The sequence below is a fragment of the Saccopteryx leptura genome, chromosome 5 (genome assembly GCF_036850995.1).
Source record: "Saccopteryx leptura isolate mSacLep1 chromosome 5, mSacLep1_pri_phased_curated, whole genome shotgun sequence".
In the NCBI taxonomy this organism is placed as follows: domain Eukaryota; kingdom Metazoa; phylum Chordata; class Mammalia; order Chiroptera; family Emballonuridae; genus Saccopteryx; species Saccopteryx leptura.
Window position 1 is genome coordinate 212,956,767 of NC_089507.1, and position 24,537 is coordinate 212,981,303.

General features: G+C 42.9%; 1 protein-coding gene across 3 annotated transcripts in view; it reads right to left on the reverse strand.

The window, feature by feature from the left end:
• The window catches only part of ITCH (itchy E3 ubiquitin protein ligase), a 104,207-nt gene that overhangs the window by 75,502 nt on the left and 4,168 nt on the right, over positions 1-24,537 (reverse strand). For 2 of the 3 annotated variants that reach the window (XM_066384044.1, XM_066384043.1), the window contains exons 2-3: positions 22,157-22,227; positions 3,526-3,620 (exon numbers count right to left, since the gene is read on the reverse strand). Coding sequence is in view for 2 of the 3 variants with exons in the window: in XM_066384043.1 (XP_066240140.1) it covers positions 3,526-3,595 (70 nt within the window). In the remaining variant the exon portion in view is untranslated. Of the gene's footprint in view, positions 1-3,525; positions 3,621-22,143; positions 22,228-24,537 lie in introns of all 3 variants that reach the window. The other variant, XM_066384042.1, reaches the window with a different exon arrangement.

The following is a 24,537-nucleotide window of genomic DNA, read 5'->3' on the forward strand; positions in this document are numbered from 1 at the left end:
CATCAAAAGCAAGCCAAAAAAGGGCAAAGAAGTAAAAAATGAATATGGCCTGACTTGCAGTTGCACAGTGGATAGGGCATTGACCTGGGATGCTAAGGACCCAGGTTCAAAACTCCTAGGTTGCTGGCTTGAGTGCAGGCTCACCAGCTTGAGTGTGGGGTCACTGACTTGAGAAGGGGATCACAGACATGACATCATGGTCGCTGGCTTGAAACCCAAGGTTGCTAGATTGAGCATGGGATCATAGACATGACGCAATGGTCGCTGGCTTGAGCCCAAGGTTGCTGGCTTGAGCAAGGGGTCACTGGCTCAGCTGGAGCTCCCTGGCCACAAGACGTATCAGAAAGCAATCAATGAACAACTGAAGTGCCACAACTACGAGCTGATGTTTCTCATCTCTCTACCTACCTGTCTGTCTGTCCCTGTTTGTCTCTTAAAAAAATAAAAAATTATGAAAGGTACCTGACTATTCAACTTGGCACTTTATTGTTTATTATCTTATGCTCTCCATTTATCTCATAGCTAATAACATATCTGCTAAATAGATAAGTTTTATCTCTGCTTCTACTGTCACCCTTTCTCTCTTTCTCTTCCCCTCTTGTATCCAGTGGCTTGATTGGTTCAAGCTTGGCTCCAGCCACTGAGGATAGCTCCCTTGGAGCACATCAGCCTCAGGTGCTAAAAATAGCTCAGTACTCACGCACTGGCCTGAGATGGGGTTGCCAGGGTGGATCCTGGTTGGGGCGCATGTGGGAGTCTGCCTGTCTCCCTTCAAAGTTTTAAATGGCTGAGAATTTTGTCTCTTAAGGTACATTCTGGCATTTATTAAATATTTTTCACCTGGCTGGGTAGCTCAGTTGGTTAAAGCATCATCCCACTATACCAAGGTTGCAGGTTCGGGCCCTAGTCAGGGCTCATACAAGATTCAACCAATGAATGCATAAATGGGTGGAACAAGTCAATGTCTCTCTTTGTCTCTCTCAAATCAATAAATAAATTAAAAAATATCTTTCTTACTAATATAATAATGATGATAGCAAATAAGATAGTTTATGCAAAGAAAGTCTAAAAGAATGTAAACCTAAAGGAATATAAAAATATTTATCTCTGAGGACTAAGATGATAAATAAGAACTCATTTAATTCTTTTCCTGAGTTTTTAAAAATAAAAAGTATGTATGCTACTCATCTAATCTAAAAATTAAAGAACTTGCCTGACCTGTGGTGGCGCAGTGGATAAAGCGTTGACCTGGAAATGCTGAGGTCGCCTAGTCAAGGCACATATGGGAGTTGATGCTTCCAGCTCCTCCCCCCTTCTCTCTCTCTGTCTCTCCTCTCTCTGTCTCTCTCTCTCTCTCTGCCTCTCTCTCCTCTCTAAAATGAATAAAAAAATAAAATAAAATAAAATAAAAAAATAAAAATTAAAGGACTTTTTAAAAGATTATTCTAATTAAAGGTCTCAACATTAACCTGCCCCCCCCCCCCAAAAAAGAAAAGCCATAAGAAGCCTGGCCAAATTAAATCAGCTATTCAGGCTAGCTTGAGGATGGAGAGAGGGGAAATAATTAGAAATGGACTTTAGCAAAATAATTATAAATATTTTTTAATTAATATATTTCATTAGGAATCACTAATTGGAGTTAGTGAAGGAATTCTGAAAAATAAATTTTAGATCTTGTCATCTTAATAAAATGTTACTTTTATATATTTAATCACTTTTTAGGTTTTGAAGAGGACAATATAAGGCTATAGTTTTTGGTCTAATAATTCGTAATCCATAGGTGTGTATAAACCAGGTATAGTAGAAACTAAAATAACATACAGAGGATGATGGTTGTTCTATACTCAACAAATGCCATTAAATTTATGGGGCAGCAACTGAAGTTTCACTATGTGATAGAGACACATGCACTTCTGAAGACAATCCAGTGACTTACTTTTACTAGTGCAAATAATCATATATATATACACATATATTATGTATACACACACATACACACACACAAAGATCTACAAAGAGACCATATGGAGCCAGACTAGTAAGGTCTTAACCCAGGCTAAAGAAATTCTATACAATAGTAAAGAGAAAAGCACTGAGGTTTTCTGAGCAGGAATGCAACATCAGGTGGCAGGTTAAGAACATTAACCTGGCCTGACCTGTGGTGGCGCAGTGGATAAAGCGTCGACCTGGAACGCTGAGGTCGCCGGTTCGAAACCCTGGGCTTGCCCAGTCAAGGCACATATGGGAGTTGATGCTTCCTGCTCCTCCCCTCCCTCTCTCCCCCCTTCTCTAAAATGAATATATAAAATCTTAAAAAAAAAAAAAAGAACATTAACCTGAAAGCAACATGCTTGGTTAGTACGGTTAGAGGAAGAAACAGGGATATTGGTTAACAATAGCAACCAAAGGATTTAAACAGACATTTCACCAAAAAAGATATACAAATGGCCAATAGCACATGAAAAAGATGTTCAACATCATTAGCCATCAGAAAAACACAAATCAGCCTGACCAGGTGGTAACGCAGTGGATAGAGCATTGGACTGGGACGCAGAGGACCCAGGTTTGAAACCCCAAGGTTGCCAGCTTGAGCACGGGCTCATCTGGTTTGAGCAAGACTCACCAGCTCGAACCCAAGGTCACTGGCTCGAGCAAGGAGTCACTCAGTCTGCTGTAGCCCCACGGTCAAGGCACATATGAGAAGGCAATCAATGAACAACTAAAGTGTCGCAACGAAAAACTAATGATTGATGCTTCTCATCTCTCTCTTTTCCTGTCTGTCTGTCCCTATCTATCCCTCTCTCTGACTCTCTCTCTGTCTCTGTGAAAAAAAAAAAGAAAGCAATCGATGAACAACTAAGGAGCCACAACGAAGAACTGATGCTTCTCATCTCTCTCCCTTCTTGTTTGTCCCTATCTGTCCCTCTCTCTGCCACTGTCTCTATCTCTGTCAAAAAAAGGAAAAATGCAAATCAAACATGCACAAAATACCACTTCACACTCACAAGGATGTCTGCCATGAAAAAGTAAAAAACAACATCGACAAGGATGTTGAAAAACCCTCATACATGGCTGGTGAGAATGTGAAATGATGCCGGATGCTTTGAGAATCTGAAATTCCTCACAATGCTAAACATAACTGCACTTCTAAATATATTCCCAAGAGGACTGAAAATATACATCTTCACAAAAGCTTGTACATGAATATTCATAGTATTATTCAGAAGAGCCAAAAAGTGGAAACAACCCAAACACCCATCAACTGATAAATGAATAAATAAAACATAGTATGTCCATACATAAAATATTATTTGGCAATAAAAAGAAATGAAATACTAACACATGCAAGAATATCCTGAAATAAAAATGTAATTTTTACATATCTACACTTTTATTCATTTGTTCATTCATTAAGCAAATATTAATTCAGCACCTGATATATAACAGCCACGAAAGATTTCCTTAAGATTATTTTTTATGCTGCGGGAGCGTGGGGGTCAAGTTGTGGCTCTTTTTAAGACTTACCAGTGATCTGCAGTTGTGATTTCATGGTCAGGCTACCCATTGAACCAAGCTGTGATCCACCACCAGACATACCACCAATAGGACTGACTGCGCACCTGAACACGGCAAAGGAAACACTTGTAAACATCAAAAATTCCCATTTAAGAAATATGTAAATAGTGGTAACTTGGCCATTTCCACATCCCATTTAAGCCCACATAATAACCAGTGTCCTTCACATTGCTAAATATAATTGTCAATTCTTTGTTTTCGCCGGACCAGGCAGTGGCGCAGTGGATTGAGCGTCAGACTGGGATACAGAGGACCCAGGTTCAAGACCCTGAGGTTGCCAGCTTGAGCGCGGGCTCATCTGGTTTGAGCAAAAGCTCACCAGCTTGAGCCCAAGGTCGCTGGCTCGAGCAAGTGGTTGCTTGGTCTGCTGAAGGCCCACGGTCATGGCACATATGAGAAAGCAATCAATGAACAACTAAGGTGTCCCAACGAAAAAAACTGATGATTAATGCTTCTCATCTCTCTCCGTTTCTGTCTGTCTATCCCTATCTGACTCTCTCTCTGTCCCTGTTAAAAAAAAAAAGAAAAAGTCTGTTTTCATCTGCTCAACATATCAGTAAAATCTGACATGGTTGATCATTCCTCCTTCCAAGGTTTATCTTCTTCCCTTGAGTTCCCAAGACACATTCTCTAGGTTTATGACCTACCTCACTCACTGTTCCTTCTTAGTGTCCTCTGACATTTCTTCTCCTCCACTGTTAATGCTGGAATAAGGTCCTAGGGTTAAGTTATTGGTTCCCTCTTACCTCTCGATACTCATTTCCCCCAAAATATCATTCAGTAGTATGGTTTTAAGTATCATCTAAATACCAAAGAGTCTCAACTTTACATTTCTAATCCTAGATTTCACTCCTCAACTCTAAACCACTTTACTTGAGTAATCATGGAAAGACACCACAATCTTTAACATATCCAAAACTGACCTCATCTTCCCTGTAAATTATGTCAGTTGATGGCAACTCCATCCATCCTTACAGATGCTCAAGCTAAAAACCTTGGAGTCATCTTTGACTCCTTTCTTTTATACATATTTCCTTTTCAACTTGAGGACAAATTCTGTTGTCTCTATTTGCAAAATATATCCAGAATCCAACCCTTTCTCACCACCTCTACCATCAATCTATTCAGAGCCAACTCTAACAGCCACCTTTTTCCTAGATTATGCTTCTCTCCTAGATTACTGCAATGACCTAACAGGTCTCCCTGTTTCTACCCTTGTCTAACTTCAGTACCTATTCTCAACACAACCAGGATGGCTCTTTTTTTTTTTTTTTTTTCATTTTTCTGAAGCTGGAAACGGGGAGAGACAGTCAGACAGACTCCCGCATGCGCCCGACTGGGATCCACCCGGCACGCCCACCATGGGGCGACGCTCTGCCCACCAGGGGGCGATAATCTGCCCATCCTGGGTGTCGCCATGTTGCGACCAGAGCCACTCTAGCGCCTGGGGCAGAGGCCACAGAGCCATCCCCAGTGCCCGGGCCATCTTTGCTCCAATGGAGCCATGGCTGCAGGAGGGGAAGAGAGAGACAGAGAGGAAAGCGCGGCGGAGGGGTGGAGAAGCAAATGGGCGCTTCTCCTGTGTGCCCTGGCCGGGAATCCAACCCGGGTCCTCCGCACGCTAGGCCAGGATGACTCTTAAAATACTGAAAACCCATAAATCGCTTCCCTTTTTACTGAAACTAACAAAAGCCCAATTCCATACAATGCCCTAAAACACTTAACATGTTGTGTGTTGCACCTGCTTCCAACTTCCTGATCTTACTTCCTTCCGTTTTCCTCCTCTACCCCTAACCCAGGGAACCTATTTCCTTGTTATGCCAGCATGCTCTACCCTTATGGACCTTTATTTTATTTGATCTCTATCCTAATCATTTTCTTATTCTTTAGAATAAATCACCTTCTGACATACTAAGTATATAATTTGCTTGGTAGTTTATGGATTTTGACCCTCTGGCTACAATATAAACTCCCTGTGAGCAAGGATTTTTTATTGTTCACTGATGAAACCCAGACCCCAAAACAGTGCCTGACATACAGCAAATACTTAAATATCTGTCCAATAAAGTGAACAAAGAAATAGATATTGGATTATGCAAAATGAAAAACTGTAACATATCTTCTACAGTTCCAATCAGGGAAGAGTTAATCGTCATGTGTAAACAACATGATTCATGTAACCAAGATTTTTTTAAAGATTTTTTATTGATTTTACAGAGAGAGGAGAAGTAGGGGTAGGGGAACGAGAAGTATCAACTCATAGCCACTTCACTTTAGTTGTTCACAGACTGCTTGTCATATGTGCCTTGACCAGGCAGGCCCAGGGCTTCGAATCGGCAGCCTCAGCATTCCAGGTCAAGACTTTATCCACTGCGCCATCACAGGTCAGGCCACATAACGAAGATTTTATAAGAGTAGGAACACTTGCCTGACTGGTGGTGGCGCAGTGGATAGAGAGTCAACCCGGGATGCTGAGGTCCCAGGTTTAAAAACCTAAGGTTGCTGGTTTGAGTGCGGGATCATCAATGTGATCCCAAGGTCACACCGGCTTGAAGCCCAAGATAGCTGGCTTGAGCCCAAGGTCACTGGCTTGAGCAAAGGGTCACTAACTGCCCCCACAATAGTGACAACTTGGCTCTGAACATGTGTTACTGAAAGTTCCTTTCCCATTTTCCAAACAAAGTTATCTACATGGACTCTAAAAAATAATCATAAAGAGATGATTATCTTATTCAAAGAGAAAAACAGGAAGGTACAACTTTCAAGGTTCAAAAGTATGAAAACAGTTTAAGGAAACTGGCACCAAAACTGAACTTTTAGCATTCATTTGCTGGTCTGAACTCTGTACGAGGTATTTCAGAAGTCAATTTTTTCCCTGTTCTCCAAATGGCTTTCCAACAAACATTTTAATATTAACTATTAATACAAGTTGTTTCCTAACTTTCACTATTTACTGCTAGACTTTAAAGGATTTGACATGCCACAATAAATATAACTGTGTTGTGCTGCTATATGGTTCTTTTGCAAACAATGCTTGTGTACTGATATACATCCTAAATTATACAGCTGAATTTCCTGGCTCTCACAAAACTTGTTTCTGACCATCTATCAATATCCAAGCCTGACCTGTGGTGGTGCAGTGGATAAAGCGTCGACCTGGATCACTGAGGTCACCGGTTCAAAACCCTGCACTTGCCTGGTCAAGGCACATATGGAAGTTGATGCTTCCTGCTCCTCCCCTTTCTCTCTCTCTCTCTCCTCTCTAAAATGAATAAATTAAAAAATTAAAAAATATATATATCCATGCAGTCTCAAGATGTAAGACTTTGATGGTCGCCATCCCCAATCTTCCAGCAAAACTTTCTCATATATCATTTTGAAATTTTAAGAACTATCAAGTAAACGATGTAAATACAATAAGTTACTGAGTAATATGTATGCTGAAGGAACAAATTCACCCATTTTTATTAAAATGAGTTAAAAAAACAAACTGTTATTCAGATTAAAAACCAGAAAAAAATAGCCCTGGCCGGTTGGCTCAGCGGTAGAGCGTCGGCCTAGCGTGCGGAGGACCCGGGTTCGATTCCCGGCCAGGGCACACAGGGGAAGCGCCCATTTGCTTCTCCACCCCTCTGCCGCGCTTTCCTCTCTGTCTCTCTCTTCCCCTCCCGCAGCCAAGGCTCCATTGGAGCAAAGATGGCCTGGGCGCTGGGGATGGCTCTGTGGCCTCTGCCCCAGGCGCTAGAGTGGCTCTGGTCGCAACATGGCGACGCCCAGGATGGGCAGAGCATCGCCCCCTGGTGGGCAGAGCGTCGCCCCATGGTGGGCGTGCCGGGTGGATCCCGATCAGGCGCATGCGGGAGTCTGTCTGACTGTCTCTCCGTGTTTCCAGCTTCAGAAAAATGAAAAAAAAAAAAAAAAAAAAAAAAAAACCAGAAAAAAATATTAAAGAGATAATTATTTTCACCAAGAGCCCTAAATACTGGTGGGAGGAAAGATGGGACAAATTATCACTTAACCTTTAGGAAATAAATAGGATTATGAAAGCAGAGCCTATTCCACACTACCCTCCCCCCAAAAATTGGGTATGAAGACTTTCACCTTATTAGTTATTCTATTCCAAACCTATTCCCTCTACTTTGACTGAATCTGAAAAGGAATTAAATACAAATATTATCCCAAAGAAGGTAAAACACCACACACATCTTTTTTATGCTCACAAGTAAACAACCTGAGCCTGACCTGTGGTGGTGCAGTGGATAAAGCGTCGACCTGGAACACTGAGGTTGCTGGTTCGAAATCCCGAGATTGCCCGGTAAAGACACATACAACAAGCAACCAATGAACAACCAAAGTAACAAGGAGTTGATACTTTTCACTCCTTTCCTCCTCTCTCTAAAATCAATAAATAAAATCTTTAAAAACAAAAAACAAAAACAAACTGAAATCCAGGGAAGTTAAACAAATTGCCCAATTAAGCAAAGAATTTTTACAAATGACACTAAATGTACCATCCACAAAAGAAAAATTTGAGAAATTAAGCTTTTTCAAAATTAGGAAATTCTCTTGAAAAGGCATTATTAAAAAAGTGACAAGACAAAGAAAATGGTGGGAAAATATAACTGTAAGACACACATTCGATAAAGAATTTATATCTATCAATAGAATTCACACACACACAAAAACCCCTCTTACAACTCGATAATAAGAAGGCACACAACCCAATTAAATGGACTTTTCAAGATCAGAAGAGAAGACATGGCCCAAAAAATGAGAGCTCTAGCCTTGCTCGGTGGAATTTCCTGATTTAAAAACCATAGTTAAGCCCTGGATGGATAGCTCTGTTGGTTAGAGCATCATCCTGGTACACAAAGGTTTCAGGGTTCGATTCCTGATCAGGGCACATACAGAAACAGACTGATGTTTCTCTCTCTCACTAAAAAAAATAATAATAATAATAACTAGTATATCAATGGCCCTGGCCGGTGGCACAGTAGAGAGAGTATGTTCGAGCCCCAGTCAGGGCACATCTGAGAAGCAATCCGTGGCTGTACAACTAAGAGGAATAACAAATTGATGCTTCTATCTCTCCCTTTTCTTCTCTCTCTCTCTCAAAAAATAAAAATAAATAAATAAATAAAAAAAAAATAAAGCCAGACCAGGCAATGGCACAGTCGATAGAGCATCAAACTGGGACACAGAGGAACCAAGTTCGAAGCCCTGAGGTCGCCAGCTTGAGCGCGGGCTCATCTGGTTTGAGCAAGGCTCACCAGCTTGGACCCAAGGTCACTGGCTTGAGCAGGGGGTCACTCGGTCTGCTGTAGCCCCCAGGTCAAGGCACATATGAGAAAGCAATCAATGAACAACTAAGGTACTCCAATAGAGAATTGATGCTTCTCATCTCTCTCCCTTCCTGTCTGTCTGTCCCTCTGTTTCTGTCACACACAAAAAAAAATATTGACTATACATGCGCATATTAGTAAAATGTTGTGACAATATAAAAAAAAATTTTTAAAGAAGTAAATCTCTAAAATGACCGAAACAGATTCCCCCCCTCAGAATTACAACAGGTAAAACCTTTGTTTGAATAACTCAGGCTGACTTATATTTTCTTAGGGAAACTAACAATAGCAAGTCCTCTAAGAAAAGAATCTAATTTCTTCTAATAAAATCCCGTATTTTTGCCTGACCAGGCGGTGGCGCAGTGGATAGAGTTGGACTGGGATGTGGAAGGACCCAGGTTCAAGACCCCGAGGTCGCCAGCTTGAGCGCGGGCTCATCTGGCTTGAGTAAAAGCTCACCAGCTTGGACCCAGGCTCGCTGGCTCCAGCAAGGGGTTACTCAGCTTGCTGAAGACCCGCAGTCAAGGCACATATGAGAAAGCAATCAATGAACAACTAAGAAGTCACAATGCGTAACAAAAAACTAATGGTTGATGCTTCTCATCTCTCCGTTCCTGTCTGTCTGTCCCTGTCTCTGACTCTCTCTCTGTCTCTGTAAAAAAAAAAAAAAAAATCTCGTATTTTCCCTCTCCAAAGTAAAATTCAAATGACCCAGGAAAACTTCCTTGCCTAAAAGCTTAATCCTTCATAAATGTTTACCCCACCAAGTAAATGGTTAAAAGAATACAGAAATCCAAAACTAACAAAAAAATGTAATGAAGGTCCTGTGCCAACCAACCTTCACCTTTAACCTCTCTGTTATCATCAAACATTTACCGAGGGACTATGTATTAGAGAGAATGGTTCCAGCAGCTTTTGTGTGTATGTGTGACAGAGACAGAGAGAGGTACAGACAGACAGGAAGGGAGAAAGATGAGAAGCATCAATTCTTTGTTCCGTCACTTTAGTTGTTCATTGATTGCTTTCTCATATGTGCCTTGACAGGAAGGGGGGGGCGCTACAGCAGAGTGAGTGACCCTTTGCTCAAGCCAGTGACCTTTGGGCTCAAGCCAGCAACCATGGGACCATATTTATGATCCCACACTCAAGTCAGTGACCCCACACTCAAGCTGGTGAGCCCACACTCAAGCCAGCAACATCAGGGCCTCAAACCTGGGTCCCCTTTGTCCCAGTCCGACGTTCTATCCACTGAGCCACCACCTTGCCAAGTCTAGCAGTTTTGTCAACAATAGGAAAGGAGGAGGTATAGCAGTAGACCCTGAAGCAGAAAAGATATGGGCAGCAGCCTGGAAAATTATTTAGACACCAAAAAAATTAAATAGAAAAATTAAATAATGGGCAAAGGACTTAGTTGACATAGGTGTGGAAAACGGAAACTCGTGCACTGCTGGCATAAATGTAAAATGGTATACCTGCTATGAAAAACAGTACATATAGTGGTTCCTCAAAAACTTAAAACATAGGACCCCTGGCCAGTTGGCTCAGTGATAGAGTGTTGGCCTGGTATGTGGATGTCCTGGGTTCGATTCCTGACCAGGGCACAAGGGAAAAGCACCCATCTGCTTTTCCACCCTTCCCCCTTTCACTTCTCTCTCTTTTCTCCTCCCCTTCAGCAGCCATGGCTCAACTGGCCCCAGGCACTGAGGATGGTTCCATGGCCTCAGGAGTTAAAAAATGGCTCCTGTTACAACGGAGCAAGGGCCCCAGATGGGCAAAATATCGCCCCCTAGTGGGTTTGCCTGGTCAAGGCACATGCAGGAGTCTGTCTCTGCCTCCCCTTCTCTCTCTAAAAAAAAAAGAAAAAATTAAACATAGAATTACCATATGATCTAGCAATTCCATTTCTAGGAATACATCTAAAAATAATTAAAAGTGCCCTGGCTGGATAGCTCAGTTGATTGTAGCGTCATACCGATGCACAGAGGTTGACAGTTTGATCCCTGGTCAGGACATATACAGGAACAAACTGATGTTCCTGTCTCTCCCTCTCTCTCCCCCTTATTCCCTCTAAAATCAATTAAAAAAAGAAAAATAATTAAAAACACAAATCTATACTGTATTTGTACACCCATGTTTATAGCATCATTATTCAAAAAATAGCCAATGGAAATAACCCAAATGTTCATCAACAGATGAACAAAATGTGGTATACAGATAAAATGGAATATTATTCAGCCTCAAAAAGAAATGAATCATTTGTGGCCCTGGCCAGTTGGCTCAGCGGTAGAGCGTCGGCCTGGCATGCGGGGGACCCGGGTTCGATTCCCGGCCAGGGCACACAGGAGAAGCACCCATTAGCTTCTCCACCCCTGCCCCCTCCTTCCTCTCTGTCTCTCTCTTCCCCCTCTGGTGGGCAGAGCATCGCCCCTGGTGGGCGTGCCGGGTGGATCCCGGTCGGGCGCGTGCAGGAGTCTGTCCGACTGTCTCTCCCCATTTCCAGCTTCAGAAAAATACAAAAAAAAAAAGAAAAGAAATGAAATTGACATATGCTACAACAATAATAGTCTTAAAGACATTATACTAAGTGAAATAAGCCAGACAGAAAGGAAAAATATTATATGATTCCACTTACATGAGGTATCTAGAATTCTAAATGGACACAAAAAAGTAGCACAGTGATTACCAGGGGTTGGGGTAGGGGGTTGTAAGTTATTGTTTAATGGTAACAGTTTTAGTTTCTGATGATAAAAAAGTTTTGGAGATGCACAGTAGTAAACAATGTGAATATACCTAATTTCACTGAACCAAACAAACACTTTAAAATGGTTAAAATGGTAAATTTTACATATGTATATTTTACCATAATAAAAAACAAATAAAAAAAGGCCCTGGCCGGTTGGCTTAGCGGTAGAGCGTCGGCCTAGCGTGCAGAGGACCCGGGTTTGATTCCCGGCCAGGGTGCACAGGAGAAGCGCCCATTTGCTTCTCCACCCTTCCGCCGCGCTTTCCTCTCTGTCTCTCTCTTCCCCTCCCGCAGCCAAAGCTCCACTGGAGCAAAAATGGCCTGGGCGCTGGGGATGGCTCTGTGGCCTCTGCCTCAGGAGCTAGAGTGGCTCTGGTCGCAACATGGCGACGCCCAGGATGGGCAGATTATCGCCCCTGGTGGGCAGAGCGTCGCCCCCTGGTGGGCGTGCCGGGTGGATCCCGGTCGGGCGCATGCGGGAGTCTGTCTGACTGTCTCTCCCTGTTTCCAGCTTCAGAAAAATGAAAAAAAAATAAAAATAAAAAAAAATAAAAAAAATAAAAATAAAAAATATAAATCAGGCCCTGGCCAGTTTGCTCAGCGGTAGAGCATCAGCCCAACGTGTGGAAGTTCCAGGTTCGATTCCCGGCCAGAGCACACAGGAGAAGTGCCCATCTGCTTCTCCACCCTTCCCCTTTCTCTCTATCTCTCTCTTCCCCTCCCCACAGCCAAAGCTCCATTGGAGCAAAGTTGGCCTGGGCAATGAGGACCTCTCCATGGCCTCCGCCTCAGGCGCTAGTATGGATCCAATTGCAATGGAGCAATGCCCTAGATGGGCAGAGCATTGCCCCCTGGTGGGCATGCCGGGTGGATACTGGTCAGGCGCATGTGGGAGTCTGTCTGCTTCTCACTTCAGAAAAATACAAAAAAAAAAAATCAAGACAGATAAGTTCGTCATTTTCATTGTTCCTTAGAAATGAATATATCACCTGGCCTGTGGTGGCACAATGGCTATAGTGCCGACCTGGAATGCTGAGGTCACTGATTCAAAACCCTGGGCTTGTCCCGTCAAGGCACATTAAGACAAGCGACCAATGAACAGCTAGAGTGAAGCAACTACTTCTCGTTCCCCATACCTCCCTTTATAAAATCAATAAAATCTTAAAAAGAAAAAGAAATGAAAACATCAATCTATATGGTAAAAAAAACCGAACAGGATAGACTGAACACATGAACTCCATCTCCATTTCCTCCTGAGAGCCTGGCAAGAGGAGATACAGGAACAAACAGGGATCAACCCTCAAGGGCAGACAAAGGGGAAGGAGAGGACTGCTGATAACTGTCAGCAGCATTCTAGCAATGAAAAGCAGTAGCTACATTCAGCACGTTTCCATATACATAAAATACAGTTTTTAATTAAAACCTACAGTGACCTGGCCAGGTAGCTCAGTTGGTAGAGCATTGTCCTGATATGCCAAGGTTGCAGATTCGATCTCCGGTCAGGGCACATACGAGAATTAACCAATGGATGCATAACAGAGTGAAACAACAAATTTCTCTCTCTCTCTCTCTCTCTCTCTCTCTCCCTACATCCCCCCCACCCTTCCTCTCTCTCTAAAAGTTAATAAAAATTAAGAAATAAAAAAAGAAGATGACCTGCTATTTACCTAATTCATCTGAACACTTTATAAAATTGTCTGACAGCCTGACCAGGCAGTGGCGCAGTAGATAGAGCGTTGAACTGGGATGCCGAAGACCCAGGTTCGAGACCCCGAGGTCGCCAGCTTGAGCGTGGGCTCATCTGGTTTGAGTAAAAAGCTCACCAGCTTGCACCCAGGGTCGCTGCCTCAAGCAAGGGGTTACTCGGTCTGCTGAAGGCCCGCAGTCAAGGCATATATGAGAAAGCAATCAATGAACAACTAAGGTGTTGCAACGTGCAATGAAAAACTAATGACTGATGCTTCTCATCTCTCCTTTCCTGTCTGTCTGTCCCTGTCTATCCCTCTCTCTGACTCTCTCTCTGTCTCTGTAAAAAAAAAAAAAAAATGTCTGACAGAGGCGGCAGCATTAATATTTAGTTATACTGCTAATTAACCATCAACTATTTATATAGCACATTAAGAGCTTCCTCTTCTTTCTACCTGTGCAAACTGGAAAATCATAAGACAATGTATGTGATCCATCGATACGGAGTGTGCTGGGGCTAAGAAAGTGATGAAGAAAGATTCACAACATGAAAAAAGAGGGATTGCCTGTACACAAAGTATTGTCCTCACATACCCCAGTTTTTAAAAAATGAATAGAAGACCCTGGCAGGATGGCTCTCAGTGGTAGAGCATCGGCCTGGCGTGCAGGAGTCCTGGGTTTGATTCCTGGTCAGGGCACACAGGAGAAGCGCCCATCTGCTTCTCCACCCCTCCCCCTCTCCTTCCTCTCTGTCTCTCTCTTCCCCTCCCGCAGCCGGGGCTCTACTGGAGCAAAGTTGGCCCGGGCACTGAGGATGGCTCCATGGCCTCTGCCTCAGGCGCTAGAATGGCTCTGGTTGCAACAGAGCAACACCCCAGATGGGCAGAGCATTGCCCCCTGGTGGGCATGCCGGGTGGATCCCAGTCGTGCGCATGCAGGAGTCTGTCAGACTGCCTCCCCATTTCCAACTTCAGAAAAATACAAAAAATAAAAAAATAAAAATAAAATATGAATAGAAGAAAATCTTTCAAAACTGGTCTCTTATCTGCTGCAGGGTCCCACGGTCACAGGGTGACCCAAATACAAGCATTTGTCTCTAATAAAAGCTTTTCTCACCTGACCAGAAGCAGAGCAGTGCATAGAGCATTGACCTGGGTCCCTGAGGTCTCAAGTTCAAAACCCCAAGGTCATTGGTTTCAGCACGAGGTTGCCAGCTTGAGCATGGATCATGTATATGATCCCATGGTCATTGGCTTGAAGACCAAAGGTCACTAGCTTGAGCCCCCCACCCCATCAGGCACGTATGAGAAAGCAATCAATGAACTAAAGTGCTGCAAGGAAGAACTGATGCTTCTCATCTCTTTTCCTTCCTGTCTGTCTGTGTCTTGCTAAAAAATAAATAAATGAGCAAGTAAACTTTTCTCCCTTCCTTTCTTTTTTTTTTTTGTATTTTTCTGAAGCTGGAAACGGGGAGAGACAAACAGACTCCCGCATACGCCCGACCGGGATCCACCTGGCACGCCCACCAGGGGCGATGCTCTGCCCACCAGGGGGCGATGCTCTGCCCCTCCAGGGCATTGCTCTGCCGCGACCAGAGCCACTCTAGCGCCTGGGGCAGAGGCCAAGGAGCCATCCCCAGCGCCCGGGCCATCTTTGCTCCAATGGAGCCTTGGCCGCGGGAGGGGAAGAGAGAGACAGAGAGGAAGGGGGGGGGGGTGGAGAAGCAAATGGGCGCTTCTCCTATGTGCCCTGGCCGGGAATCGAACCCGGGTCCCCCGCACACCAGGCTGACGCTCTACCGCTGAGCCAACCGGCCGGGGCCCCTTCCTATCATTACCACCTCCTTAGGCTAGTCTCCCTGCCTCCAGACTCCATCAACCCTAATAAATACAGTCAAATGATATAAAATAAATCTTAATAAAATACTACTCGGTTTTCTCAGCTAGTAGGACTTAAGGTTATCCCAACATAAGAAGGCTAGTCTTGCCTGACCAGGCAGTGGCGCAGTGGATAGAGTGTCAGACTGGGCCATGGAGGACCCAGGTTCAAAACCCTGAGGTCATTGGCTTGAGCGGGGGCTCACCAGCTTGAGTGTGGGATCATAGACATGACCAGATGGTCGCTGGCTTGAGCCCAAGGTCGCTGGCTTGAGCAAGGGGTCACTTGCTCTGCTGTAGCCCCTCAGTCAGGGCACATATGAGAAAGCAATCAATGAACAACTAAGGAGACTAGGGAGCCACAACAAAGAGTTGATGCTTCTCATCTCTCTCCCTTCCTGCCTGTCTGTCCCTATCTGTTCCTCTCTGTCTTTGTCACACATACACACAAAAAGGTTAGTCTCTTAATTTCTCTAAACTTTCTCCTACTACAGGTTAACACAAAACCTCTCAGACAAATCTAAATCCAATCTATCTATTCACTGTACTTCCACCATCTCAAGTCCATTTCTTCCTTGGCACCTTTTACCCATTATGAATCCCAGTCTTCAATAATTATTCTGCCTTAATAATTATTCTGCATTCCCCTCATTCAGCCCTAGACTACTGATGTACTGCTTGAACCATTAAATCCTTATGTGGATAAAAACTTTCTTCCCAGAGGGCCAGGAATACGGGTTATGCTGCAAAAAGTCAAGCCTCAGCTTAGAGGCTGCAAAGCGGTAACCCACAAGACACATTCAGCCCACAGCAGTGATTTGTTTGGCCCACAGTGTTTATATTATGAAATCATAAGTTGCCAACATTAAAAATAAAGATCTCTCACAAAATGTGGATTTCCAGCTTCTCTTTAGAAAAAAGTTAAGATGTTCAGACAACACTCAGTCTATACTCTCCACTAGACCAATAGTGAACCAACAATAAATTATATATTTTAAAATGGTTTAAAATAGTAAATTTTACCTCATTACAAAAAAAAGTCAGCCCAAACTGCCTAACACCTGCCCCACTGGAGGGGCATAAATTCCCTCATTCACTTCAGTCCCGATATGATTATCATTACTACTTAAAATGTTCAGCTAGCCCTAAGCCCTTACAAGTATGTGAATTTATAATGCTCACCCTAAATAAGCTTACTGATTAATTAACAAATTGATAATTTCCAGAATGACAAGGTTGGTGGTAATGATGTTAGTGACAAATTAACAATAATAGAAGTTAACATTTCATGCTTACTGTGAGACAACTATTCCTAATTTACAAACAAGGGAAACAAAGGCACAAAGAAGTTAAGCAACTTGGGTCAAAGTCATACTGTCAACACATGGTAGAGCCCAAATTCAAAATGAGGCAATCTAACTCCAGTATACATGGTTATTAACCCTACTATGACTCCTTTAAACTATCCTTTCCTCTGTGACCAACTAAACTGATTCTCTGAAACAAGGAATCCAAGGATTAGATTTTAGAATCTATTCTTTCTTTGCACAAATGACTAAGAAGCAAACCCAAGTTCACCTAAATAAAAATGGCATTTCTGGATTCTTTCTTTTCTTATTTTAAAAGAAAAAATTCCCGCCTAGCTGTTCATGACACAAGGGACAGAGCATCAACCTGGAACACTCAAGTCCCAGGTTTGAAGCCCCGAGGTTGCCGGGCTCCTTGGCTTGAGCAGGGGGCTTGCCAGTTTGAGCACAGGATCAGCAACATGATCCTGAGGTCACTGGCTCGGCTTGAAGTCCCCCTTCCCCAATCAAGCCATGTATGACAGCAATCAATGAACAATTAAGGAAAAGCAATCATGAATTGATGCTTATCACTCTCTCCCATTTCATTTCTTTCTCTCAAATCAATTAAAGAAAAGAACTTTTCCCGTCTGACCATGTGGTGACACAGTGAATAGAGCGTCGAACTGGGATGTGGAGGTCTCAGGTTCAAAACCCTGAGGTTGCATCCAGCTTGAGCAGGGGCTCACCAGCTTGAGCACGGGGTTGCTGGCTTGAGCCCAAGGTCGCTGGCTTGAGCAAGGGGTCACTTGCTCTGCTGTAGCCCCCTGGTCAAGGCACATATGAGAAAGCAATCAAAGAACCACTAAGGTGCCACAACAAAAAACTGATGCTCCTCATCTCTCCCCCTTCCTGCCTGTCTGTCCCTATCTGCCCCTCTCTGTCACTTAAAAAAAAACCCACTATACTTAGGTTCCATACAAGTCTCTCTTACCACTAATGTTTAAAGTAGAACTTAAAATGGCTACTCAATTATAAAGCACTGGATAGTTTGAGAAGTGCTAGTTATTAGGTATTTCAAAGACCTGTCCTATATTGATATCAACAAAGGCCTGAAAAATTAGCGAGCCACATGAAGCCTAAGTATAATCAAAGCTGAGCTAGAAGGAACCTGAAGGATCACATTCAATACTTGGAATAGGCAAGTGAAGAAACAGATGCCCAGAGAGACTCAGTGAATTGCCCAAGATCAGAGGATTTAGTAACAAGCAATCCAAGGCTAGAACCCAGGTCCTTTGAATGTTGGTCCAGTTCTTTCCACAAAGAACTACTTTGTGAGCTCAAGATGAAGTAGATATTTTTAAAAATATTTTAAAGAAATTTAGTGTGGAGAATGATCTTTCCCAGAACATAAGTTTTTGTGAGGTATTACATCACCATTAAACAAATGAAAGCTGCCTTGTTCCTTACTGCAGATAACAACATCTCCTTTTCCCTTTTGCTCTACATATGTAATTTTCATTTTCTTTTTTAAGATTTTACTTCTGACTTGAGAGAGAGGAGAGAGAAAGAGAAAGAGGAGTGGGAAGGGCAGGAAGCACCAACTCAACTCACAGTTGCTTCTAGTATGTGCCTTGACCAGGCAAGTCCAGGGTTTTGAACCAGCGACCTCAGAATTCCAGGTCGACACTTTATCCACTGTGCCACCACAGGTCAGGCTGTAGTTTTCATTTTCATGTCTTTCCTTTTCATTGTCAGATTATAAGAATTCTTCCTTTTGCCTGACCAGGTGGTGGCACAGTGAACAGTGTTGGACTGGGACATGGAGGACCCAGGTTCGAAACCCAGAGGTCGCCAGATTGAGCACGGGCTCATCTGGTTTGAGCAAGGCTCACCAGCTTGAGTCCAAGGTCGCTGGCTTGAGCAAGGGGTTACTCGGTCTGCTGTAGTCCCCTGGTCAAGGCACATATGAGAAAGCAATCAATGAACAACTAAGGAACCGCAACGAAGAATTGATGTTTCTCATCTCTCTCTCTTCCTGTCTGTCTGTCCCTATCTGTCCCTCTCTTTCTGCCACAAAAAAAAAAAAGAATTCTTCCTTTTAACCATCCCTTGTTTATGAACTTTTCCTCTTACTCATTCCCTTTCCTAGTATCTCTCACAAAACCCACCATCTCCTTTTCTCTCCATAATTATAAAAAAGAACAGATTAAGCACACATTTGATTTTAACACTGGTCTGGGACACCATAATAAGCAAATCATAGTATTCGTCTCTTAAGAATTTATAGGGCAGCCTGACCAGGCGGTGGCGCAGTGGACAGAACATTGAACTGGGACGCAGAGGACCCAGGTTCGAGACCCCGAGGTTGCCAGCTTGAGTGCAAGCTCATCTGGTTTGAGCAAAGCTCACTAGCTTGAGCCCAAGGTCGTTGGCTTGAGCAAGGGGTCACTCAGTCTGCTGTAGCTTCCCCCCAACTCCTGGTCAAGGCACATATAAGAAAGCAATCAGCCTGACCAGGCGGTGGCGAAGTGGATAGAGCGTCGGACTGGGATGCGGAAAGACCCAGGTTCGAGACCCCAAGGAGGTCGCCAGCTTGAGCGTGGGCTCATCTGGTTTGAGCAAAAGCTCACCGGCTCTGGCTCAAGCAAGGGGTTACTCAGTCTGTTGAAGGCCCGTGGTCAAGGCATATATGAGAAAGCAATCAATGAACAACTAAGGTGTTGCTATGCGCAACAAAAAAACTAATGATTGATGCTTCTCATCTCTCTGTTCCTGTCTGTCTGTCCCTGTCTATCCCTCTCTCTTGGACTCTCTCTCTCTCTGTCTCTGTAAAAAAAAAAAAAAAGCAATCAATGAATAACTAAGGTTCCAAAATAAAGAATTGATGCTTCTCATCTCTCTCCCTTCTTGTCTGTCCTCGACTCTCTCTATCACAAATAAAACAAACAAACAAACAAAAAAAGAATTTATAATGTCACCCCATTAAAAAAATAAAATTATATAAAAAAAATAAATAAAAAAAAAAGAAATACAAAAAAAAAAAAAAAAAAAGAAACAATTTGATTCAAGTTTTCAGTAAACAAAGGAACAAGCAGGAAAAACTAAAAAAAAAAAAAAAAAAAAGAATTTATAGAACAATTAGTTAACAAAAAATAAACACAAAGGGCACAAAGATGAGTGAATAATAAGCACTGATGTTTTACAACGGAAGCAATCTACGTATGGATGGACCATGTGGATGGAACATTTATGTGAAGGGAAGTAGCAATGACAATGACAACAAATAGTAGCAAGGTAAAAATCAAGCAAATGAAAGGGGCCACTCTCTTCCTATTTAGCTTTCTCATCTACCAATTCATCTGTTCTACTTCACTCATTCCCTATTCTCTTACTGCTTTTTTTTTTCTATGCTAATTTTTTTTAATCCAGCAGTCTTCCTTTTCTCTCTCCTCATCTTTGTGTGTGTGTGTGTGTGTGTGTGTGTGTGTGTGTGTGAGAGAGAGAGAGAGTGAGAGAGAGAGAGAGAGAGAGAGAGAGACAGACAGACAGACAGAGGGATAGATAGGGACAGACAGATAGGAACCAAGAGAGATGAGAAGCATCAATCATCAGTTTTTCGTTGCGACACCTTAGTTGTTCATTGATTGCTTTCTCGTATGTGCCTTGACCAGGGGACTAACAGCACATCGAGTAACCCCTTGCTCAAGCCAGCAACCCTGGGTCCAAGCTGGTGAGCTTTTTTCTTGCTCAAACCAGATGAGCCCATGCTCATGCTGGCGACCTCAGGGTCTCGAACCTGAGGTCTTCCGCATCCCAGTCCGACGCTCTATCCACTGTGCCACCGCCTGGTCAGGCCTGATCTTTTTTTTTGAGATAGAGACAGAGAGAGGGACAGATAGGGACAGACAGAAAGGAAGGGAGAGAGATGAGAAGCATCAATTCTTTGTTGCAGCACCTTAGTTGTTCAGTGATTGCTTTCTCATATGTGCCTTGACCAGGGAGCTACAGCAGAGCAATTGACCCCTTGCTCAACCCAGCAACCTTGGGCTTCAAGCCAGCGACACTTGGGTTCAAGTCAGCGACCATGGGGTCATGTCTATGATCCCACAATCAAGCCAGCAATCCCACGCTCAAGCCAGATGAGCCCATGCTCAAGCCAGCGACCTCGGTGTTTCGAACCTGGTCTTCTGCATTCCAGTCTCATGCTTTATCCACTGTGCCACCTCCTGTTCAGGTTGATCTTTTAATTTTTCTTAAAGATTTTATTTACTGATTTTGACAGAGAGAGAAAAGGGGGTGGGGAGGAGTGGGAAGCACCAACTCCTAGTAGTTACTTATCGTATGTGTCTTGATCAGACAAGCCCAGGGTTTCAAACCAGAGACCTCAGCATTCCAGGTTGACAATTTACCTACTATGTCACCAAAGGTCAGGCTCTGTTCTGATCTTTTAAATTAAAGTGAATCTGCCTGACCTGTGCAGTGTATAGAACACTGACCTGGAACGCTGAAGTCCCCAATTCAAAACCCTGGGCTTACCCGGTCAAGGCACATACAACAAGCAACAAGCAAGCAGTGAACAACTAAAGTAAAGCAACTATGAGTTGATACTTCTCACTCCCTCCTCCTGTAAAATCAATAAAGTCTTTTAAAAATAAAAATTAAAAAATAAAGTGAATCTGTCTTGTCCTTATGTCTTCCTTTTCAGTATTACTGCCAACTTGCCTGACCAGGCAGTGGCACAGTAGATAGAGCGTCAGACTGGGATGCAGAGGACCCAGGTTTGAAACCCTAAGGTTGCCGCCTTGAGCGTGGAATCGCTGGCTTGAGCATGGGATCATAGACCAGACATCATGGTCACTGGCTTGAGCAAGGGGTCACTCACTCTGCTGTAGCCCCTGGTCAAGGCACGTATGGGAAAGCAATCAATAAACAGCTAAGGTGTCACAATAAAGAATTGATGCTTCTCATCTCTCTCCCTTCTTGCCTGTCTCTCTTTGGCTTAAAAAAAAAAAAAAAAAAAGCCAACTTCTTCTACCGTGTAGATTAAGATGTCTTATGTTATCAGCTTATTTTTTTCTAAAAATTTAACATATATTATTCTATCTAATCCTCACAATGCCAGGGAGACAGGTAAGAAGCAATAGATCTACTTTACAGATATAAATTGAGTCCTGGCAAGACTTAATAATCTGCAAAAAGTCACACAGCGGCAAATATCAAACCAGAACCCAGACCTTTTCTTTCCAATCTTCCATTCCTTTTCTACTGCACCATGTTGCCTTTTTTTAAATTCATACACTTTTTTTATTATACACACGCCTAGATAAGTACACAGAGATAAATGTTTATAAAACAGCACAAATGGGAAAAGTGTGTTATAACTAAGGGAGCTAGAAAAACAGAAGTGCCAGAGGACCCACATGTAGAGCACGGTGTGGCTCGTATGCCACTGCTCATAAAGGAGGCTCTGGCTCTCATACCTCGGTGGAAGCTGCCTACTTCCTCAGCCAGCTGATGCAGCCAGAACCAGCAGTGCTCTCTCTCCAACCTCCCACAGCGGGTATGTGACCCAGGATCACCCTCTGCACCATTCTTGTGCCACAATCTCTCTCAAAGGCATGCCACCGTACCTGAAGTTCTCACCTATCAAGACTCAAGTCACTTCTTTGGGTTAAGGCGTTGTCTCCAGAAGGCCGCTGTTAAATGCATGTTACCTGAGAGCAGAAGAAGGGTCCATTAACACATTGTTTCTATGGTTAAATGCATCAAATTAGCAATGACCTTGTGAATCTGACAGTACAACATCTTTTATTTTAAAGTTTCATTGGATAGATCATTGTAAATAGGTCAGGCAGGATGAGGAGAGTAGTTGAAAATAACTCGTACATAGTGTGGGGTAATGTACATCCGGGTATGATGGCTACATGTCAAAATGAGAATGGCCATATAAACACATACTCTACTTATTGGAGTCACCGTAAAAACAGTCCCTGATTCTAGGGATAAAAAAAGCAAATACTCCAAGGATCTGCCTATAGTGAGTTCTTAAAAGAAGCAAAAGAGCCAAGAGGCAGCAGTTTTCCAAGGACAGTGACTGCTAGACAAGAAGGACAGAAGCAGGAAGAGCTTCTGGTTAACTATGTACTTCTAGTTGTGAGGCAAGTTTCCAACCCAATATTTTTAGCTGAGGGCCAACCTCCCGACCAGAGAATACTGCAATTCAAATCCCCAACCCCCTCTTGTTAATTTATATTGACTCAAAGCCAGTGTCATTTACAGCCACAAAAATCAACATGATTTTACTGAGAGCTTATTAAAAGCCCAGAATTTGGCTAGGTGCTATAAATACAGAAAAAAAATAAACGTTATACACCTTTGCCTTAACTCATACAAAGGAAACCAATCCCCAAAATCCAAAATTGAGATTTAGAACCAAGAAAAAAAGTTTTAAAAAAAAGAACAAAAAGGTAACTATTTATTATTATTAACACAAACTTATTAGTCCAGAATAAATACAACAAAATTTTCTTTTTTTTTTCCTTAAGTGAGAAGCAGGGAGGCCGAGATAAACTTCCACATGCACCCCAACCGGGATCCACCTCGCAAGTCCCGAACCAGGCGATGCTCTGCCCATCTGAGGCCATTGCTCTGTTGCTCTACAACCGAGCTATTTTAGTGCCTGAGATGAGACTATGGAGCTATCCTCAGCACCCAGGGCCAACATGCTCCAACCAAGTCATGGCTACAGGAGAGAAAAAGAGATAGAATGGAGAAGGGGAGGGGTAGAGAAGCAGATAGGCACTTCTCCTGTGTGCCCTGACCGGAATCAAACCCAAGACATCCACACACCAGGCTGACACTCTACCACTGAGCCAACTAGCCAGGGCCTAAATACAACAAAATTTAATTCTAGTCCTGGCCGGGTAGCTCAGTTGGTTAGAGCATCATCCCAATATACCAAGGTTATGGGTTTAATCACCAGTCAGGACACATAAAAGAACCAACCAATGGTCTGACCAGTGGCACAGTAGATAAGAGTGTCGAGCTGTGATGCTGAGGTCCCAGGTTCAAAACCTCAAAATTACCAGCTTGAGTGTGAGCTCATCTAGCTTGAACTCAGGCTTACCAGCTTGAGCATGGGGGCTAAGCATGGAATTACAAACATAATCTCATGGTCACCGGCTTGAAGTCCAAGGTCACTGGTTTGAGCAAGGGGTCACTGGCTCAGCGTGAGGGCGCACCCCTCACACCCATCCAGGCATATATGAGAAGCAATCAATGAACAACTAAAGTGACGCAACTATGAGTTGATGATGCTTCTCTCTTTCTCTCTCAAACAACAACAAAAAGAATCAACCAATGAAGGCATAAATAGGTGGAACAACAAATCAATATTTCTCTCCATCTTTGCCTTGCTCTGTTTCTCTAAAATCAATCAATAAATTAAAAAAAAAAACTTACTTCCAAAGTTCCTTGTTAAACTCTTGCCTAAAACAGTCAAGAGACAGACTAGAAACTCTTTTATTTTCTTTTGGTCTCATACCAAAAGCTCTTTAGTAGCACAAATCCATCTCGGTACACTGGAAAAGAGTTAAAAAACTTGGTTCTAGTTCAAGCTCTGAATCTTAACTAGTTTTAGATAAATAATCTAACTTGCTCAGGACTTTCTTAAAAAAAAAACAAAACTAAGAGGATGGACTAGTCTAATAGCATATACCTGACACATATACCTCCCACAAGAGAACTGTGTCCATAGGTAGTATCACCAATCAATCATAACTCACTTTCCCAGAGAACCCATATGACCAAAATGATTCTCAACACATTGCTTCTAGAAGTACTTCAAACCCGAGTTGGCACATAAAAACAATGTATTTGCCACTGTGGACTTGATAATCTCTGCAATCTTTTCCAATTCTAAATTTCTAATACCAAGTTTCTGAGGGTGGAAGAGAAATACTTCCAACAGGCTTAGATCAATAATGTTGACAGTTATAAATTTCAGTCTAATTAATCTCCAAGTT